Genomic DNA, 20111 nt, shown 5'->3' on the forward strand with positions numbered 1-20111 from the left:
TTCTTTTTCTTGGTGCATAAAATTCTATAGCAATCACTATGCCACCCTTTTACATGGTCTCAGTAGTGGGATATGACATGTGTGCGGAATCCCAGGGTATTATCAAATCTTCCATGGGGGAGGCATCTTTCCAAGAGCCCAGGGATTTGAGGCTGCTACCTGATAGTCCCCCTGGGGGTGGTACTCAGGGTGGATCTCATGGGAGGGGAAATCCTTCATGGGAATGGTGACAATGGCCCTGGGAGAATACTATATTCATCCAACCCTTTGGTGTCCCCACCTTCCATAACCCCACTTATGTCCCTCCGGACCCCCACACCACTATTTGTTATCGTCCAGTAGAGGGCATTGTGATAAATCCTAGTGGGGAGGTCAAACTAGAAACCCAGGCATACCACCAATACCCAAGCAAAGAGACCTTGAGAAACTGGCAATATGTGTCTATCAAATATTGCCAAAAACCAAAGTGGTGGGAACCCCTACTATATGGACATCTTGGGGTAGTAATCTAATGTATCTAACAGGGGTGATGTCCAATGGATAAGAAGAAAAAACTAGGGAAAGAGACTGAAACTAAAAACTGAGTTAAATACTATTCCATTTTATTATTTGTTAGATAAAAAGTTTTTCCAAAAATAATTCTCTAAAACATTATTCACTCATCACTTCATTCATACTCAATTCATACAAACATTTTTTTCATACAAAAAAGGAACAGAAAATCTCGGTCATTTCTACATTAATTCATCCGTGGAAATCGTGTTTTATATCCACAGAAGGATTTGTTCCAACTTTTTGCTAATAGTGATAATACTACTGTTACTATTAGTCCACACAATAAACTTTCATCGACTATAGGTGTCATGAATTATAGGCAATAATTTCATATAGGACTTTCAATGTATGATAGTTTCAACAGTAACAAGCATTGGTAATTCCTTACAGATGGTTTGTATGCGTCTTCTTCAGGATATGTGAACAAAATAGATCAATTTCTAATTTTCATTTTCTTGGAGTTTGTATTTGAATTTTCCTTCACTTAGCAACATACTATTTCCAATCTTCTAGGTTCAAGTTGCTCTCTTCTCAATAGTCTGTGTCTTGGGAGATTTCTTTGTGGTTATACCAAGGCATATTCGTCAAACATTTAGGTGTCTGGTGTGGGATAGCACTCTCATTCTCCAGATTCCTCCAACAGGGTATGCCACCATTTAGATCCCCACTCTTTCTTTTCCAGTTTTCTGTGGTTGTGTCTTAACAGAGAGTTGAGCCCTCATATATATATTAACGGTGACCCCAGTGCCATTCCTTTTATACCAAAGCGCAAACTCCAGACGAAAAACAACTTCTTGTTAATGGTGCCGGTGATTCCGTATCCCCATTGCTAGGGGACCTCATGGGTATGGGGACTTACAATTTACCTGCGCCTGACTTTCCAGGCTGATGGGGTTGTAATCTCCCAGTGGCACCGGGAAGTCAGGCACCAGTAAATATTTACGGCTACAGTTACCGCCGGACCCGTAATGAGCCCCATTGATTTTACTGTGAACCAGGTTATATGTTATATACATTTGTTAAATTGAGTTGCCATATTATACCTTATTATTTTGATTGTTGTGTGTGTGAGGGTTAGAGATCCCTTGGTTGGAGTGTTCCCTTTTAGTTTACTGTAGGCAGGGAAATCCATGTTAGGGTAGGGATAGTGAGGCGTTTATTCAACCTGTTTTATTTAATAAAATGGCAGAAGTTAAAAACTCTTCATATTTCCGACCCCTCACAACATCCTTAAAAACACTGGGACGAGGAAGAGAAATACTCACCCAGTCACTGAGATGAGGAAGATGAAGCAAGGAGGCGATGGTCTACGCAGAACCAACAAACGCAGTGCAGCTGCTGAAAGGAAAAGCTAATGATACAAAGGGAAGAAGGACTCGCTCAGTTATCGAGCAACCAGCACTGGAGGAGCAGGGAAGGAGACGCTGATCCTGTTCCGAGAAACCTGAAGATCGGAGGCCCGGGACGCAAACTCCCACAGGTACCTGGTAGGTCTGAACGAGGCAGACCTGATTGGTGGCAGAGACAAAGGAAGCAAGTCCAGCAAAGACCACCCAAGAACAGCGATGCAGGCAGCCGCCAGCAAGAGAGAGATGCCGGAGCTGCAGAGCCGTGAGAAGAAGAGCGCCAAGCACGGCGGGAGTGAAGAAGCAGCGCTCCAACCCCATAAGAGACCGGATGCTGCCCAGAGAGTACCCAAAGATAGGGCAAGGGCCGGGCCGGTCAAGAGGGCTATGAGGAAGCTGAACGAGCTCATGAAAACAAACTGAGAAGCCCAAGGGGGTGAGAAAGAGAATATACAATATAATACGAAATTTGCAACCTTTATGAAAACACACCGAAGATTACAAGGGGATGATAAGGAAAGCAATCAAATAAATAAACTTTATGAATCCAATAAGAACCTTCCAAAGAGCAGAAGGGTGTCAGAGAGAAACTATACAATGTAAATCGAACTCTGTGAAGCAGATAAACATGTCGAGCGGCACACAAAGAAGTAACAAAAGAGGCAAACAGACAGATACAGACATTGGGAGTACACCTAGCGGGAACAGTACCTGGCACGGGAGTATACCAGGTTTGTCCAAGTGGACACTAGTTAACGAAGGGGCAAGGATACCGCCAGCTCAAAAGAACAGGGTCTGGGACACAGATGAGAACAGGCAAAACTCACCAGTGGAATACATAAGGGTCATGGACCCACCTGACTACAGGAAGAATTACAACATGTAGGCTGAAGCCCAAAACACAAGGATCTCTGAAGTTGAAGGTTGTGGAATAGTTGTCTGGCAGGTGAGTAAACCAGACATCATACACTGTTGGAAACTTTGACTGTAGAGTCTGGCATATTAGTGAACCAGACCTGACATAGAGACAGGGAAAGAGCATTGTTTTTGTGCTACGAACTGGGGGAGAGGAATTCCCCAGAGGATTTGGTAAATAACATTATTGTGAAAACAAGAGGAGCCAGAAACCCAGGAAGAGGTTCCCTCCAGCTGAACAGGGAACTGAGATATCTTTAAGTTGGACAAACAGTGAACAGTATACATTCTTTTGCAGAAGAACTGTACTTTGATATCAACATTCAGAATGGGAGAGGCCTCCTTCTGGAACTAAGAAGACACTCATTTTCCTTTTGTTTAGATTGAAAGTGTAAGGGACAGAAATTGATTTAAGACACAGGATGGTAGATATTGTTGTTTGACGGACATCCTGACCGGGTCCATAGTATTCTTTTGTTGAGGCAGGGCACCCACTCATACTAGTTTATGGACAGTTAGGCCTTTCTCCAACCCCTTTTCCTTTCTTTAAGACAAATAAAAAAGAATTACATACATAAGCCCAGCTGAACGATCTTGGCGGTAGAGTGGTCTTCGGGTACCGCTGTTGTCCAGTAATAGTAATCTAAAGGTCATCCTTTTGAATTTCTCCCGTAGTTCTGTTAAGATTCGGAGGGGAGACCGAGTCGGATGTTTAGTCCATGAGATTTTCATAGAAGACAGGACAGAGAGAAAACCGTGGTCGACCCAGAGAAGCCCTATGTCTGGGAAAAATCCCAGAAAATGTTTCTATCTCGTGCTGATATTGAGATAGTGCTACTCCGTTACCATCATATACATCAGCAGCAAGAGGTTAATCCTTTGGGGAAAAGAAGGTATGTTGAAATCCCAGAGAACAGGGAGGCCTCTTACCCAGGAAAAGACGAAGATCTGGAGACCCTTAAATCCCCAGCCTCCTTATCATGTCAACTGAGTGGGGATTCCATGGAGCATCGGGAGAAGGGTAGAATTGAAAACATGAAACCTGCTACAGAGAGCTCTGAATTACCCACAATTAGGGAAAAAGGGAGAGGCCAGCTGTCTTCCCAAACTTGTAAACTCTTTTCCATTCCTTACTTTGAAAAAGACCATAGGAATCCTAGTGTTCTATCTCCGGGAGTATCGACCACTACAGTGACATTAGATGGTTTTTGTAGGGGGGAAGATACGATTGTAAAAACTTCCCCCCTTTGATTTAAATTTCCCTTTCCACTTTTGCATACCACCAAAATGCAGAAGAAAATCAGACAACCCTTCCGTTATCTTTTGCCACCCTCCTGGAGGTCCTGGCTGTGTCCTCTGTTTTTGGCGGAACAACTTCAGACCAGTCTTTTAATATCAACGCCACAAAGGCGAAGGAGCAATACTCTATTTAAGCTTTTTATCAGAATAGTCAGCTAGGAGAACAGGAAGGGGAACCAAGACAGATTGGGGATCCATGGAAACTTGACATTTTCAAAAAATACGAGAGACCGAACCACCAGACAGTTCAAAGGATGGAAAATCTTTGGCAAATGTTCTCAGGGTAGAGTGCAAATAGAGCTTGATGCCTCCCTCTCTGCCCACCTTGGTCCCACTGGGGTCTCTGTGCCATTCGTGTGGAAGGTCCAGTCATCCAACAAGATACTGTCCCCTACATTTTCCAAATTCTTCACCGTCTATACAAGAACGCAAGTGGAAAGAAGTGGTCCCAAAAGAAAGTTCTGGGATATCCTATTCCAATATTCTGTATGATAGGATATATGATATGATATGATAGTTTATTTATATAGCGCCTATACACAACGTGTTTCAAAGCGCTTCAAGGAGGGAGGGGACAAAGGAAAATACAGTTACATTCCGCAAAAGTCCTTGAAACAATACAGAATCTGAAAATAACTATCATAATAGGCCTGTCGACATTTCTGATAGTGCAAGTGCATAGAAACAAGTAAGGCAAGAGGTAGTGGAAAAGAAGGAGAACAAAGCAAGCAGTAACATTACTATGTCTGACGACAATTTACGCAGTGCAGGTGGTAACAAGAGGTGGGGTGGGAGGGGTTACCAAAGGGACGGAGGGGGGAGGGAGAACAAGGCACGCTACTGAGCAAAAATGTCGGTGACAAATTTGAAAAGCAGGGGAGGGGGGGAGGGTGAGAACAAGGGGGGAGCAGGGGGACAGACAAGCAGCTATCAAGAGTCACGGAACAGATGATAGAAGTGAGTGCTAAGAGGGGGAAGACTGAGAGGAGGGAAAATATAGAAGGGGGGGAGTAAGAAGGAAGTGGAAGAGGGGGGAAGGGAAGGGGGCAGGAAGGGGGGTGAAATGCAGAGCAAAAGAGGGGGGGAGCAAGCAGGGTAAGGGCACACAGACACTCAAGGAGGGGCGGGGGGCGCACAGGCACTCACGGCGGGGCGGGGGGGCACACAGACCCTCAGGAGGGGCGGGGGGGCACACAGACACTCACGGAGTGGCCGGGGGCGCACAGGCACTCACGGCGGGGTGGGGGGGCACACAGACCCTCAAGGAGGGGCTGGGGGGCACACAGACACTCAAGGCGGGGCGGGGGGCACACAGACACTCAAGGCGGGGCAGGGGGCACACAGACGCACACGGAGGGGCAGGGGGGCACACAGACACTCACGGAGGGGCAGGGGGGCGCAACAGACACTACGGCAGGGCAGGGGGGCGCACAGACACTCACGGAGGGGCGGGGCGGGGGTGCACACAGACACTCACGGAGGGGCGGGGCGGGGGGGCACACAGACACTACGGCGGGGCAGGGGGGCGCACAGACACTCACGGAGGGGCAGGGGGGCGCACAGACACTCACGGAGGGGCAGGGGGGCGCACAGACACTCACGGAGGGGCGGGGGGGCGCACAGACACTCAAGGCGGGGTGGGGGGGCGCACAGACACAGCGGGGCGGGGGGGCGCACAGACACTACGGTGGGGTGGGGGGGCGCACAGACACTACGGCGGGCGGGGCGGGCGCACAGACACGGCGGGGTGGGGGGCGCACAGACACTCACGGCGGGGCAGGGGGGGCGCACAGACACGGCGGGGCAGGGGGGACGCACAGACACTCAAGGCGGGGCGGGGGGCACACAGACACTCAAGGCGGGGTGGCGGGGCGCACAGACACGGCGGGGCGGGGGAGGCGCACAGACACTACGGTGGGGCGGGGGGGCGCACAGACACTACGGCGGGCGGGGTGCACAGACACTCACGGCGGGGCAGGGGGGGGCGCACAGACACTCACGGCGGGGCGGGGGGGCGCACAGACACTCACGGCGGGGCGGGGGGGCGCACAGACACTCACGGCGGGGCGGGGGGGCGCACCGACACTCACGGCGGGCCAGGGGGCCCACAGACACTACGGTGGGGCCGGCAATCCGCCGTACCGTGGTGGACAGCGGTAGACAGGGCCTTAGGAGTGGGCCTTGTGAGGAGGGCCGGCCAAGCCTGCCGGCCTCCTCATTGGCCCAGATGTAGTGGGCCAGGGCCAATCCCAGGCCACCAGCAGCAGGATGGAAGGCACTCCGGTGCCCAACAAAGAAAGAAAGAGCCATCTTGGAATGGCCGTGCCTCGAGAACCCAGTGAGGCAAAAACACACAACACCACACAAAGCATGCCAGCAATCTGCAATTTAAAGCCAAGAAAGTACATGTGGCTGATGGCAAAGTCACGTAGTCAAATTAGCAGAAAGCTATAAGTATGCTGTGGTGCCATCATGCGCCGATACAATAAGCCCAGGGGGGCTTACCTGCAGTTCCTAAATGCACCGTGTGCATTGCAGGGCCTCAGGATGGAAGAGGGGAGGCATCCAGGTCGCAGCTCCGGTCGCCGTAGATGCACAACCCTCAACGTTGGTATTAGCTTTTGAGGAAAAAGATCTAGGTCATTCCCTTTCGCAGCTTAGAAGGTCACACAAAAAAGACCGGAATCACTGTCTATTCACAGAGGGACACAATACCTACAGCGTACCCGCCACTTTTCACGGTAAGGAAGTGCAGTCTAACTTAGATAGTGGGAGTAAAAGGTGCTCCATACACCCCAACCTTCTACCAAGATGTTGGAAGGAGATTTCAGAGAGGGAGGTCCAATGCATACACGGGCATACAGAGACCTACCCACAAACTAAAGTACTTGTTAATATCTTAAGAACTATGACTCACTGTGGCAGTAATCCCTAACCTGGCAGCCCAATCGGTTAAAGATAGTACGGTTTCACAATTCGATCAGAGGGTCTCACATATTTCACAGAAAGAAGAGTCTAGTCAATGCCCACCAAATACTCCCTAGTATACACATGGGGGGAAAGATGGCTTTATAAATAAATCCCCGACCTGTGTCTGGGAATTCCTTTTCTCAAAATAATCTTAAAAGGAGTCAAATCAAAACCAACCTTTATTCCAATCCATATGGGGACGTCAGCAACATTAAGGGAAGGGTGTGTAATGTGTCCCAGGATCTTGTCACTTTTCCCTGAGGGGGAGTTTTTTCCAATGATGCAGGGGTGTTGAGGCCACCACCTGACAGTAGGTCTGGAGGTGGTATAATGAGGGAGGATCTCATGGGGGGGACTAACCCTCTGGGATCAGGGACGACCATCTAGTGTGCAGCCCGGGACACCACACCACAACCATACATCTTCATTCTCTTTTCTCCTCTTTTGAGAGCTCAGTACCTTGTAGAAACATGTACTATTGTAAGACCCAAGACCTTGTCTATCTGGGAAGCACTGGGACGAAAAGGAACATACTAGACCCAAGTAGATCTAGGACTGAGATGAGTTGGCCCTGCGTAACGATGAAGATCACACCCGAGAAACAGAAGAAGGACTTGACCCTTTTGCCAAGAGTATGCTTGCAACATTGTATAAAGGTCGACAAGGGACTAGACCCTTTGTCGTATCCAGCCGACAGAGGCATCAGGTGCAAGGGATCTCCAACGTGCAACATTCGAATCCTGTACGAGAGCGTATGCCGAATGGAGGACGCAAGCGGGGAGCCCCAAGACTTCCTGGAGGGCTTCGGAGGCGCAGAGCAGCGTCAACTGCTCAGAAGAAAAGCTGAGCAGCCTGAGAACAGAAGACGCTGGACAACCACAGACGCCGCCGATGAGAGACTGGTGAAGCAGAGAGGCAGAGTCCAGCCCCAGGAAGCCCCGGAAAAGTACTGAGTCCCAAAGCAAGGTAACAGGTGCTATGGGAAAGCTGGAGGGGCCACAGGGACAATTACCAGGTGGGCAGAGGCAGCTCCCTCATGACCTAGTAGCAAACAGTCTGCTACGTGCACACCAGAGGGGCCGAAAGGCATTAAAGTGATGCACAAGACATATAACAGGGGTAGGGGAAACCCCAATAAGCAGAGAAGAAGGGTGTGGGACCCTAACAGTTACACATAGGCAAATCACGCCCTGAAAATCATGATGAAAAGATGAGCCTTCATGTCGGAACAGATGCAGCATCTCTTGCCAAAAATTGTAAGGTCTTCCATGCAGTGGCTGCAGAGTAAATCGCCACAACAGATCTGGGCGCGCAAGGGCTAATGGCGCTCGGAAAAGGCGCCAACCGGTGACCGCAGGGTCTTCCCCATTTTGAACCCCAGCGTTGTATAGGTGGTGCAGGGCATAGACCACGACACGGGATGTGGAGGAGGCTTCCTGGACTGGCGGCATTGCACCCAGGTTGCCACCACACGACAGCGGTTGCAGTGGAGAAGCGACTCATGCCCCGGAGCCAGCGAACAGTGGGGCGTGGCTCCCAAGGAAAAAAGGGTCCAGTACAGACAACGGCGCTCCTGCTCCTCTGCGGGGGGCCGCCACGCAAGCTGTGACGCCGCTCACCTCAGTCACTCCGGAGGCCGTGCTCGGACCTACAGCACCGTCCACCCAACGACAAGGGTACCTGTGGAGAGGTTCCTGCTGCATCTGACACCAAGTAAGTGCAGTGCTCAACGGGGTGCGCTGGGGCCATTTCCCTCAAAGAATCAGAGGTGCTCGCCTGCCCCGTAGTGGAAACGGGAACTATGCCCAGCATGGTTAGGAGAGACAGTCAGTAATGTAAAGCCGGAAGAGAGTGGGCATTTTAACTGCGGGTCCCGCCCGCCCATTAGCACTCCCTCCTGCTCTGGCAACCTTCCAGCGGATCCATAATAACCTACATCACACTTGGGAGCCTCCACTGCCTCAGCTAACGCCATATGTCAGGGCAAGACTTGATCATCAATCTCTGTGGCGGCCATCAGGGCCCCTCAAGGTGCCAAAAGACACTGTGCCCGCCGGGGGGGGGGGGGTCAGAATTCTCCCATGTAACCTGTTATGCCCCGCTTTGAACGTCTGGGATAGCTGTGGGCTCTAGCTCCAGTGACATGGGGCCTGAAGTCAGAGCGCAGCATTCCCCCCGGAGTCACGCTCACATGGCGACGAAGATGAACTCCGGACACCTAAGAGCGCCCGCACATACAATCCGGATCTGCATCATGACGGCATGAACTGCGTCCATTAACTCACCGCCCAGTGGCATACTCTCGACAGCTCGCGACAGGCTTTGATGCATAGCGGCAAAGTGTAGAACAGCTTCCAGCAAGTGTCAAAGTCCAGTAGCAACAAGGGACGCCCCAGACGGGACCCCAACTGCACCCACCTTTGGGTTGGCCATCGTACCACAGAGCGTGCCGCAGTGGCCATGCAACCAGCTGTCCACACCCATCCTTCGACCCACAGCAACGACGCGACGCAAGTGGACAGCCTTCCGCGTAGATCGACACGGAATAAGCCCGAAATGGACGTTCAAGCACAGCTACAGGCCATCTTGGCCGAAATTAGACTGATCGGGCAGCGAACACAGGAAACCAACCTGATGGTCCAAGACATCAAAAAGGATCTCCAAGACGTGCAAAGTCAGTTGTCCACCCAGACAGAAAGGACTACCGACAACGAATAACGCATTAGTGTCATAGAGGACAATCAAGCGACAATGGAAACAGATCTGGATGGTGTCATCCGGGAGGTGCAGCACCTGGGGGAAAAACTGATCGACCAGGAAAACAGATCACGCCGCAACAATCTGAGTAGTCGGGGTACCGGAAAATACTGAAGGACCGGACCTCGAACAATTTATCTATGATTTCCTGCAGACTAATTTACACCTACCAAACGCCAGGGAAACACCATTGAAAGAGTTCATAGAGCCCCCATACTGAAGCCTTCACCGAAAGAGCGCCCGAGAGCCATAACAATGAGGCTACTTAACTTCCAACACAAAGTTGCCATTTTGAAAGCCTTCAGAGCGACTCCCGCAGTCCAGATAGGGGGATCTGAGATATGAATTTTTAACGACTATTCAGTAGAAGTATCCAGACGTAGAAAAAGGTTCAACCCTATATTCGAGGCGCTAAAAGCATCAGAAGCCAGGCACTACCTTAAATGCCCAACGACATGGTGCATTCAGCATAACACATAATGGCACTCCTTTGACGAGCCGTAGCTGGCCTTGCGCTTTCTTCAGCAACAAAATCTTATAACCTCAGATTGGGAGACAACTTCACATACCCTGAACGCTCGGGGCAAGAAAAGGGAGATGGCAGAAGAAAAATGGGAGATGGCCCTGTGGATGGAACCCTGGTCGCAACAAACTCAAAGATTAAACCTAAGGGAACTTCATGACGGGCCACAGGCGGCGCCGAAGGATGCCACCCCGGCGGTGGCCCCACAGAGATGGGGAAGACTTTCCAAACTCCAACGGTGGTGGAAGACCCGACCCATCGCATAGCAGAACGCCTCATGCTGTACCCTCACCTACCTTCTCCCCTCCGATCCCACAGTATATATGGACAGCGGGAGTGAGTGCCCGTATATGGGCTTTGAAGCTTTGTATTGGGTATGGGCCGGGAAACGGGCCCACCCAATGTTATTGTTTAAGGGTACAGGCAGGTTGATGTTCTAACCTTGCAGTTAATGTTGACTGGATGTTTCCCCATGGGTTAAACAGAGCTAACATGAGGCGCAACCGTATAAAACGACTGTTCATGATGGCACCGGCACTTACCCCATGTATTTCTCTCTGCTGCCCAACAGACCTCACTTCCCCGATTTCTAGGCTTACCTTAGTGACACTTAATATCCAAGGCCTTGGCCACATTATCAAGCGATGACGAATGCAAGTGACATTGTCTTCTTACAGGAAGGATTTTTAAAAGGGCGGCACTCCAGTGATAATATCCGCCGGCTCCTACATATAATCGCAGGTGACAGAGATTATCACAACGCCATAGTGGCGGTAGACGCCGATAAGGCGTTTGATCGAGTCCAATGGGAATTCATGTTTCAGGTTCTACCCAAATATGGATTCCCCCCACGCCTGAATCCACTGATCAAACTCCTCTATACAAATCCGACGGCATCAGTGGTCACAAACGGCATAGCCTCCACAGAATTTACTCTGCAATCTAGCACTAGACAGGGATGCCCACTATCGCCCATACTTTATGCCCTCTCTATTGAACACCTTGCAATTAGATTGCGCATAGACCCAAACTGGACCGGCATCCACCAGGGTACAGAGGAACACAAAATGTCATTATACGCAGACAATCTTCTCATTTACATAAGCAATTGTCCCACATCCCTTCCCTACGTTAAAGTGATTTTACTAGCTGTTGGCCCCATGATGGCTATAAGGTCAACTGGAGCAAGTCTGAAGTAATGCCCCTCCGGTACGACATCCCCTGGGACCCGGGAGGCGCGACACCATTCTCGCTTCAATTGAACTCCACATTAGCGCCTCGATAGCGGAGGTCCGGGACCTCAATTACCCTCGGATTTTAAGAAACATACAAAATGACCTGGGGAGGTGGGACACACTGGGCCTCATTACGTCCCTTGCAGAATGGGTTAACGGGTTCCGCTAATGGATGCGGACCCGTTAACACCATTCTGCGTGATTATGAGGTCCCCTCGCGGGACCCGGTAAGGACGCCTGGCAAAAGCCAGGCATCGTTAACGGATCCCGCGAGGGGACCAGGGAGCTAACAATGGGCCTGTCGTAATCGCTCCATTGTTAGCTCCCTTTCCCATTCCCATTGAGCCCTATGGGGGCTCAAATGGGAATGGGGAAGGTCCGGGCCCGGGTTCCCTGAGGGAGGAATTACCTAATGCCCCTTAATGGGTTTAAGCAAATAGTAGCCGCTCATCAAGTCTCGGGTTAGATCCCTGACAACAAATGTTCTCGCATATAATCGCTACTGCCGATTTTCCCCCTCTGGAAAATCGGCAGTACGCAATTATACGTGAGAACATTTGTGAAAATAATGGGCATCAGGTGAAAATAAGCCCTGATTTGAAGAAGGTCCTATAAGGGACCGAAACACGTGTCATCAGAAAGGGCATTTATATAATAAATCATGTTTTGAAAAACTGGGCGCAGTCTCAATCTGGGATTTTCTTTTGCTTTAAACATTTTTCAAGTGGTCTTCGCTTGGCTAAACCACTAACCCAGTGAGACGCGACCGAAGGTTAAATTCTTTTGTGAGAAAACAGCATTTCCAATAATCACTAGAAGGAATATGTCGCCATGCTAGACCTGACCAACATAGCCAAGATTTTATGAAACCGTAATCTCGAACTGGCTGCTATGGCCCCACTAACACCCAATGAGCTCATGGCAACCCCACCACAGTATCTTGCCATACGCATCAAGTCCCACCCGATCATTGGCCCCGCCCTGCTACAGTGGCACAAGATGCACGCGACACAAGGTGTCCAGACCAAGGCAGCTCCGGCCTGGGCCAGTATCAGATCGATCTTACAATTCAGACCAACGCAAGCGATTCGCAAGACCCAAATGGACGCTTGGGCCAAGGTGCGAATAATGGACATTGCAGAGGAGGGGGCCCTGCTGGGCTTTCAAGACGCAAGTAGAATCCTCAACTTAAGGGCTGGGGATTGGCTCACATATCACTTTATCCAAGCAACGGTCGCTAAATTCACCACACCTGACACATGCAGGCAGCCCCCTGCACATTGCGAGACCGACATGGCACACAACACCGACAGGTTCCCGCGAATACGTACTTTCTGCTCAATGGCCATACCAGACAATAAAAATAGGCTGTGCACGCTCGCAGCAACCTGGTGAGAGGACCTAGGAACTCCAGTCAGCGTAAAAGCCTTACAACGCTGTTTCTCGTCCATCCACATGGTCTCTATAAATCTCAGAAACAGGGAAATCTAATTTAGAATCTTGCAACGTCTGTATTTTACGCTAGCCAAACTTCACCGCATGTGCCTCGCATTCACAGGGCTATGCTGGAGGGGGTGCACAGACACGGGAACAATGGGTCACATTTTTTGGTCCTGCCCTGCTAACACCCTGTACTGCCAGGGGGTCTGCTGTGGGGCCCTAACTTCCCTGTTTTGGCGTCAGCCCCTGTAATGGGTATTTGTGCCTTAAAGCTTCTATGTTTCTGTATTTGGTATTCTCTCTTATTTGTTCAATCCGGTCTGTATTGCCTCGTCTAATGACGATAACTATTATTTTTATTTGAACTCTGTTATGCTCTGTCTTTGTTGTGATATTATTTCTGTTAATAAAAAGAGGTTAAAAAAGAAGAAAAAAAAAAGTACGAGTGCATAAGAATACTGGTCTGGGATCCGCACCCAAACAAAGAGAGAAGTACAAGTCAGCTTCCTCGTGGCAGTACTTGGCACAATGGTGAACCAAGTCTGCCAAATTATCAGAGCAGAGAAATACAGGTCTGGACCCGCACCAAAATAAAGAGAGAAGTACAACTCTTCTTCGTGACAGTACCTGGCAGGATAGTGAACCGGGTCTGGGATCCATGACAAAAGAAGACAACCCTCTTCCTACTGGCAGTACTTGGCAAGCCAGAGAACCAAGTGGGCCATACTCGGGAAACCTGGGTCAAGAACCATACTGGTGTGTGAACTGTTGAGAACCAAAATAACTGCAACAAGGAGCACCAGAGGAAGGGAGACATTTTCCCTGGGTACTGTTGGGTGTACAGTGACTGTGAAACCAAGATACCAGGAGAAGGAAGTAATTCTCCTGGTAGTGTTACATCTGCAGGAAAAAGGCAAGAAGCCTGGAGAAGGCTGTCATTCCTCCAGGTTAAAGAAAAACCACTGACAAGAGAAGGGAGTCATTCTCTTGAAGATCGAGAAGAATAGATGTCCAACCAAGAGGCCAAGGGGAAGGGAGTCATTCCCCCTGGTTTTGTGTGGAAAAACAATGAGAGCCAGACACCAGGAGAAGGAAGTTATTCTCCTTGTAGTTAAACCTATAACAGGGATCAAACCAGTGATCCAGCAGAAGGAGCCATCCACCTAGAGTAAAGAAACTGTGAACTTTCTGTACAGAGGGTTGTAGGATTGGCAGTTAGGTTTTCTCTTTATTTTCTTGGTGAATAAAAGTCGATAGCAATCACTATGCTAGCTCCTCCTTCTAGACCCTTACAGTAGCCGTTGTGGCCCAGTAAAATGTAAAATCAGACTCACAATTATGATGCTTAGCGTTATACAGGCCAACCTCTGGATAACCCATTAGATGGAAAGGGTTCAAAACTGTCAAACAATCCATGGTTTCTATGGGCAGTTAACTAAGTACAACCTAAAAGCGGTCTACAGCCATGGGTCTAAAAAGATTACAAGTAAAACATTTGAAATCCTCCTGTAAGTATTCCTCTTGCCCTTCCTCTTTTATTTGATGGTGTTCTTTATCCTGGCCAAAGAAGTGCACAAGGCAAAACAGGTTATATATGGATGCAGAGCCACAACTCATACCACAATCAAACTCTTTGTTTCACCTGCACAGGGAAAGTTGAAAGACTAACCTACCAAAAAATCATTGAACCCATTAACAGGGCACAACCCACTTGGATACTTAAATTAAATTTTTAAACTGCATTTTCATTTTGCAGCATTGCTCACAATACATGGTGTGTTTTGACATTCATATTTTAAAATATATATTGCTTTTTTGTCTTTATTGTAGCTCTTGGTTAACATTGACCAAAAGCACTTATTAGAAGCACGCAGTGGAGTCCTGTCCATCCTTCACCTTATCATGACATCTGTAGCCCTGCTCTGGAGTATTCTGTACCAGACTGATTCTTCTGAGTTAGCCACAGCTTCTGCTGCCACTGCATCTGTTACAACTGTGAATCTTGGATCCCCCAAGGTAGGTGAAGCAAACATTGACACATGTCTCACCTCATAGTTAGAACATTTCTTAAAATATTCCATGCATCAACTGCTCTTTAATAATAGAGGCTGATATACATTTTCTTACAGAGTCTTGACTTGTGTCATACATGAACATTTTTCATAGGCTGTAACATTTGTGTATTGATGCATTTGCACCAAACTGTTTTGGCTGTGTTTGTTGAAGATTGATCAAGGGCTTACTAAATGGATTGTTTAGGGAATGATCCATGGAAATCTGCAAATGTTTTAGAGATAGGACATGTTGGATTTACACGTCCACATCAGATCTGCATATCCAGTCATGGACAAATTAGCAAACATTTTATGTTAGGTAGCATATTGCCATGCTGAGTGGATTTTCCAGAGCTTGGCAAACTTGTACAAAAGGGTCACAGTATTCATGTTGCTCTCCGGAAACCCAACAGCATCCTCTTGTTGAATGTCATAGTTGGTACCAGGCTTGTGCAGTATGGAATGAGAATGGGATTAGCTGATGGAAGGTCATGGTGAGGGTGTGGGGAACTTCAGAGTGACGGCTGGAGCTAATCCGAGTTGTGACAGCCATCCACAGTGGCTTGTACCAATGCACACAAGTAAACTTTCTTCATCTTGAAAATGTGTTTCATACAGTATAGTGGCAATGAGGAAAACAAATGGGTCCTGACAGCTCCTGTTTCCCACCAGCGAAGGCTAATAGTTTGGTAAGAGGTGTATGGGTCATGACACCAGGAAGGTTAATTGATAGTTGAGCCGATTTCCCTTGTTGTGGGACCATAACATTTTGTTTCTTGCCCCACCAAAAGAAGGCAAGGAAAATTAGAGACCTAGAATATAACTTACTTGGGACAGTTCTCATGTTACCTTTTTACCATTTAAAGTGAGACTTTGCTGGCTGCACATGGTGAATTATGAGTATGGTTTTAAACTAACCTAAAAAACATTTAAAGACACAGTTACCGGTGGTGATGTATGGTAGCACAAGTTTACTGGGGGTGCGTGTGAGCAACTTCTGCATGGTAAATTGCCCTACCAGATTGGGGCATGTGAGAGTGTCCCCTGCACAGTAAAGTTGCTCTCCCTATGGCACAGCGTATTGTTTCGTCAGAGGGCACTTAGCTATATAGTGTGTGCACTACTGTCAAGTTGAATGTGGCTGGGGCGCTCAGCCCATTCTCTTTCTACCGAGTGATGTACCCATAGTACCCATAGTCTCAGCATTGGCCTCCTCAGGGAGTAGTATAGCCATGGAGGCAAGTCTCTAGACTTCAATGCCATAGAACTTGCTGGTGATCTGAAATGTTGTTCAGACTGAAAACAATGTTGGATGTTAATGTGGAAAAATATGCAAAAAACAAGGGGGGGTCCTGGGAGTCCCTCTGCCGGACATTACACCTATAGTCTTTAGCTCACTATCTTTCACAGAGGAGAAATATCTAAAACATATCAGTCTTTGTCCTGCCCTAGGGCAGTCCATCACCAAAATGCTAAGCAATTCTCCTCTGAACAAGAGTACCAACAGCATCCCCAGACACGTGTTTTGGTCTGGTTGGACCTCATCAGTAGGGTGGAGCTGTGCCTCTCTAAGAATAGCGAGCAAAGGGTCAATGTCTGGATTCCCCTAGTAACTTAGAGTGAGACCCAAAATTACTTAAATATGCAAAAAACAAATTACTAGGGGAATCCAGAAGTGGACCCCTTGCTCACTATTCTTAGAGACACGTGTCTGGGGTTGCTGTTGGTACTCTTGTTCAGAGGAGAATTGCCTAGCATTTCGGTCCTGGACTGCCCCAGGGCAGGACAAAGACTGATATGTTTTGGACATTTCTTCTCCGTGAAAGATAGTGAGCTAAAGACTCTGGGTAAGGCTCTCGTAACCAGGACTAATGTCTGGCAGAGAGACTCCCAGGACCCCCCTTGTCATTTGGATGTTAATGTGGAGCCTGTTAATCAGATTGAAAGTGAAACAGTCAAATAAGGTTATGTGCTAGGAGGCATGTGAGACCTCATCATATATTTAAGTAATTGACAGTCACATTCTTAAGTACATAATGTGGGTGGTGTTCAAAACTGTTCTGGACAATTGTATACTATTATGCAGTGTGTACCTCTGTCTCCTTTTTTCCTAGATAACACATGGTAAACCAGTAATTTATTTGGTGGGTTGAATGCTGTTTATGGGGCAAACTATGCTTTATATAAAAAAGATAATCACTGTTAAAGTTTTGTTTGGGGGTGGGCAGACAAGCCAGATTTGGGAAGTGCTGGATTTAGAGCAAGAAGAATGCGAGGAGCTTTTTAATGTTGTATATGAATACTTGATACACATTTATTTTTGCCATTTTAAAGTTTATTGAATCATAATCCATATTGTACCAAAAACAATAACAAAAATGCAAATCCCCATGCAAAAGAGAAAAGGGTGCTGTGGCTTTACACTCACATTGAGCACAATAATAATCTTGAAAGGTCGTCCGGTACAATTCTATAAATAATAAGCTGTTAACAGGTTTATCAAAAACAAAATCAAATTGTAAATAATACATATCCAAAATCACCCTCAGTAAGTAGAGAAACAGATGTACGATACAGTGTGTGGTGCATTTCCTGATATGGTTCATAGCGCTCGCCATACAGATTATATTAAAGATAAAGATGACATCTCATGCGGCTTATGGTGAATGTTGGGATTGTCGTGATTGCTCACAAAAGTTATCAGCGGGCTCCAGTCAGTCAATTGTGCCATTTCCCCCCTCAATGCCCCATCAATCTTTGACATGGCAGCAACATTATGTAAGGAACTCATGGTGGCAACAGTAAAGACAGCCACAAGTGATCACGATTGAAGGGTGTTTATTTAGACAATATGCAGGTTGGAAAAACGCCTTATCTAACCTAAATCTGAAATGGGATCAAGCTTCAACCATCAAATATAAAATAAGGCAGTCTTGTGGCGTCTGGTCACAGTAAAAGGGCCTATACTAAATAAAAACTATTACCAGTCCTTACAAGTAACATAGAAAGAGTGTGGGATGGGGTTTTCAATAAAGAAAGAAGTGTTCTCAAATATTAAGTGAGAATGTGATTCCCCAAGTTTTCAGCACGGGACAAGGTGGGTTTCCTGAGCACAGCACACACTCGAGCTTTCCTAGCACGAGCCGACAGTTCCGTTCAAGCTACCAGGTTCTTCGATGGTTAAGTCGCTCTTCAATAAAAGTTTATTGCCTTTGAGGGCCTGATATTAAAAAAAAACAAACACAAAGTTCTATTCCACGTATGGCTTTGGGTGACAGTCCCACCTCTGGGTCCCCCTCTTCCGGGCACAGACCTCTCACAGTCGTACTCAACAACTCAATTTAACAGTTCCTTTCTCAACAAACTTTGTGGTGATTTTCCACCCCTGGATCTCCCTCTTTTGAGTTTGGACCCCTTTTCAATTTCCAGCCTCTCTCCTTCAGGTTCAAAATGGCTTTTCTTTCAGGTTCTCCCTCTGCTGGACTCGGATCCCAATGCCAAAGGGGACACTCCACTTCCCCTTGTCTTACAATGCTTTTGTATTAAAAAAACAAAATGTCTCTTTAAACAGTTATTTTAGGCTCTGCCCCTTTTGGCAAAGCAGTTCATTGTGGACATCCCTCTGCCGGGTTCACTCCTGTCAACACAATGCTCATGGGACTTTAGATTTCGTTCCCTCTTGTTAGCATCCCTCCGCCGGGTTCACTCTTGCCAACCTTTACAATGCACTGTTAGTGTACTTTTCATAACGTGCAGGATTCGTTTCCCTTAGTTTCACAATCATCTGCCGGTCAAAGTCTTTCGATTGTACAGAGGATTTGACAAGACCCCCGTATGGCCACTTTGACCCCCTTTCGCCTTTTCATAAGGCCTTCTGGCTCCTGTAGTTCAATAGAAGGGGAATCGCCTAGAGTTTCTCGAGTGAGCAGCCACGTGGTGTTTGATTCTGCTATGCTGGCTTTCCCCTTTTCTTATATCAACAGTTCTTTGTTTATTGAAAGTTAAATTAGCCTCTTGCTACTTTCGTTAAACACAGTTTGGTTGCTTTATCAGCTCTCCCCTCGACTCACCGGCTATGATGAACTGCTTTGCTTTCTGGTCTGTAGAGTCAAAGCCAGTACCATCGGGCCATCCGTCTCTCCTTGGCTTGGCTGCCAGCGGAGGAGGCACCCGGGTACCGTTGACATCTGCTGCACCACATGCTGGCTATTTTCTGCAGTCTTACAATTCCTTCTCTTGAGACTTCACAGGTCTCTGGCGATAAGGGCAAGGTCACTTCTTCCCTTGGTATCCTTTTGACTTGCGTGTCTTTCGCCTCCTCTTGAACTACCGTGCTGAGTTAGCTCTCATGTAGTGCGGTCCGCCTTGTTCATCCTGTGCTCTCGTGCTCCACCTTTAATCCCTGTGGGGAAGGGAAAGGGCCGTCAGGTGTGTGTGATTCTGATCAATTTCCTGACTTTGCCTGACCCTTGTATTGGGACATGTCAGGTAAACGGCTCTGGTGTTGGTCCGTTGTCTTTCGTGTTGCTTGAAAATGTTCTTGTCGGAAGGGGGGCGGTAGGGGCAGTGTTTTAGAATATCCTACGTGGTCGGATGGGGAAAAGGTGTTTAAAGAAGGGGTATACCGCATCTCACCCATTGGTGTCCCACTCCCACTCCCCAAGGACCCCCCCATCCAGGTGATCCTCCCTCACTGGTCCACCCTCAGGAAGTGGATCCAACAGCAATGGCTGTGTCCGGGTCACCTAGATGACAGATCCCCAGGGAGTAGATAGGGAGACACCTTCAGGTTTCTCACAATACCACACTCGTGCCCACCACTCTTTAATGTCAGGAGCGTCCTGGGATTTCCTATGCTGAGCTCTCACTAGACGTGCCGCAACTAGAAAATAAGTAACCAGTCTAGAGCTTCTGGCAGCCAACTTGTAATGGACCTGCACATCTTCATTCCCCAATAGCAATATCAAGGGGTCCAGTTCTAGTTCAAACCTCACATATTCCCCTGATTTGGGCAATC

General features: G+C 48.0%; 1 protein-coding gene and 1 long non-coding RNA gene across 6 annotated transcripts in view; one reads left to right on the plus strand and one right to left on the minus strand.

Annotated features, from left to right (window-relative positions):
• The window catches only part of DOP1A (DOP1 leucine zipper like protein A), a 2904166-nt gene that overhangs the window by 1648238 nt on the left and 1235817 nt on the right, over positions 1 to 20111 (plus strand). For all 5 annotated transcript variants that reach the window (XM_069606322.1, XM_069606321.1, XM_069606320.1 and 2 more), the window contains one exon: positions 14871 to 15056. In XM_069606322.1, the coding sequence (XP_069462423.1) occupies positions 14871 to 15056 (186 nt within the window). The remainder of the gene's footprint in view (positions 1 to 14870; positions 15057 to 20111) is intronic.
• Positions 1 to 20111, minus strand: part of LOC138453457 (uncharacterized) — a 274186-nt gene that overhangs the window by 172750 nt on the left and 81325 nt on the right. The gene's annotated exons all lie outside the window — the stretch shown is intronic.

This window comes from Ambystoma mexicanum, chromosome 4p (genome assembly GCF_040938575.1).
Source record: "Ambystoma mexicanum isolate Mex_15411 chromosome 4p, UKY_AmexF1_1, whole genome shotgun sequence".
NCBI classification, from domain to species: domain Eukaryota; kingdom Metazoa; phylum Chordata; class Amphibia; order Caudata; family Ambystomatidae; genus Ambystoma; species Ambystoma mexicanum.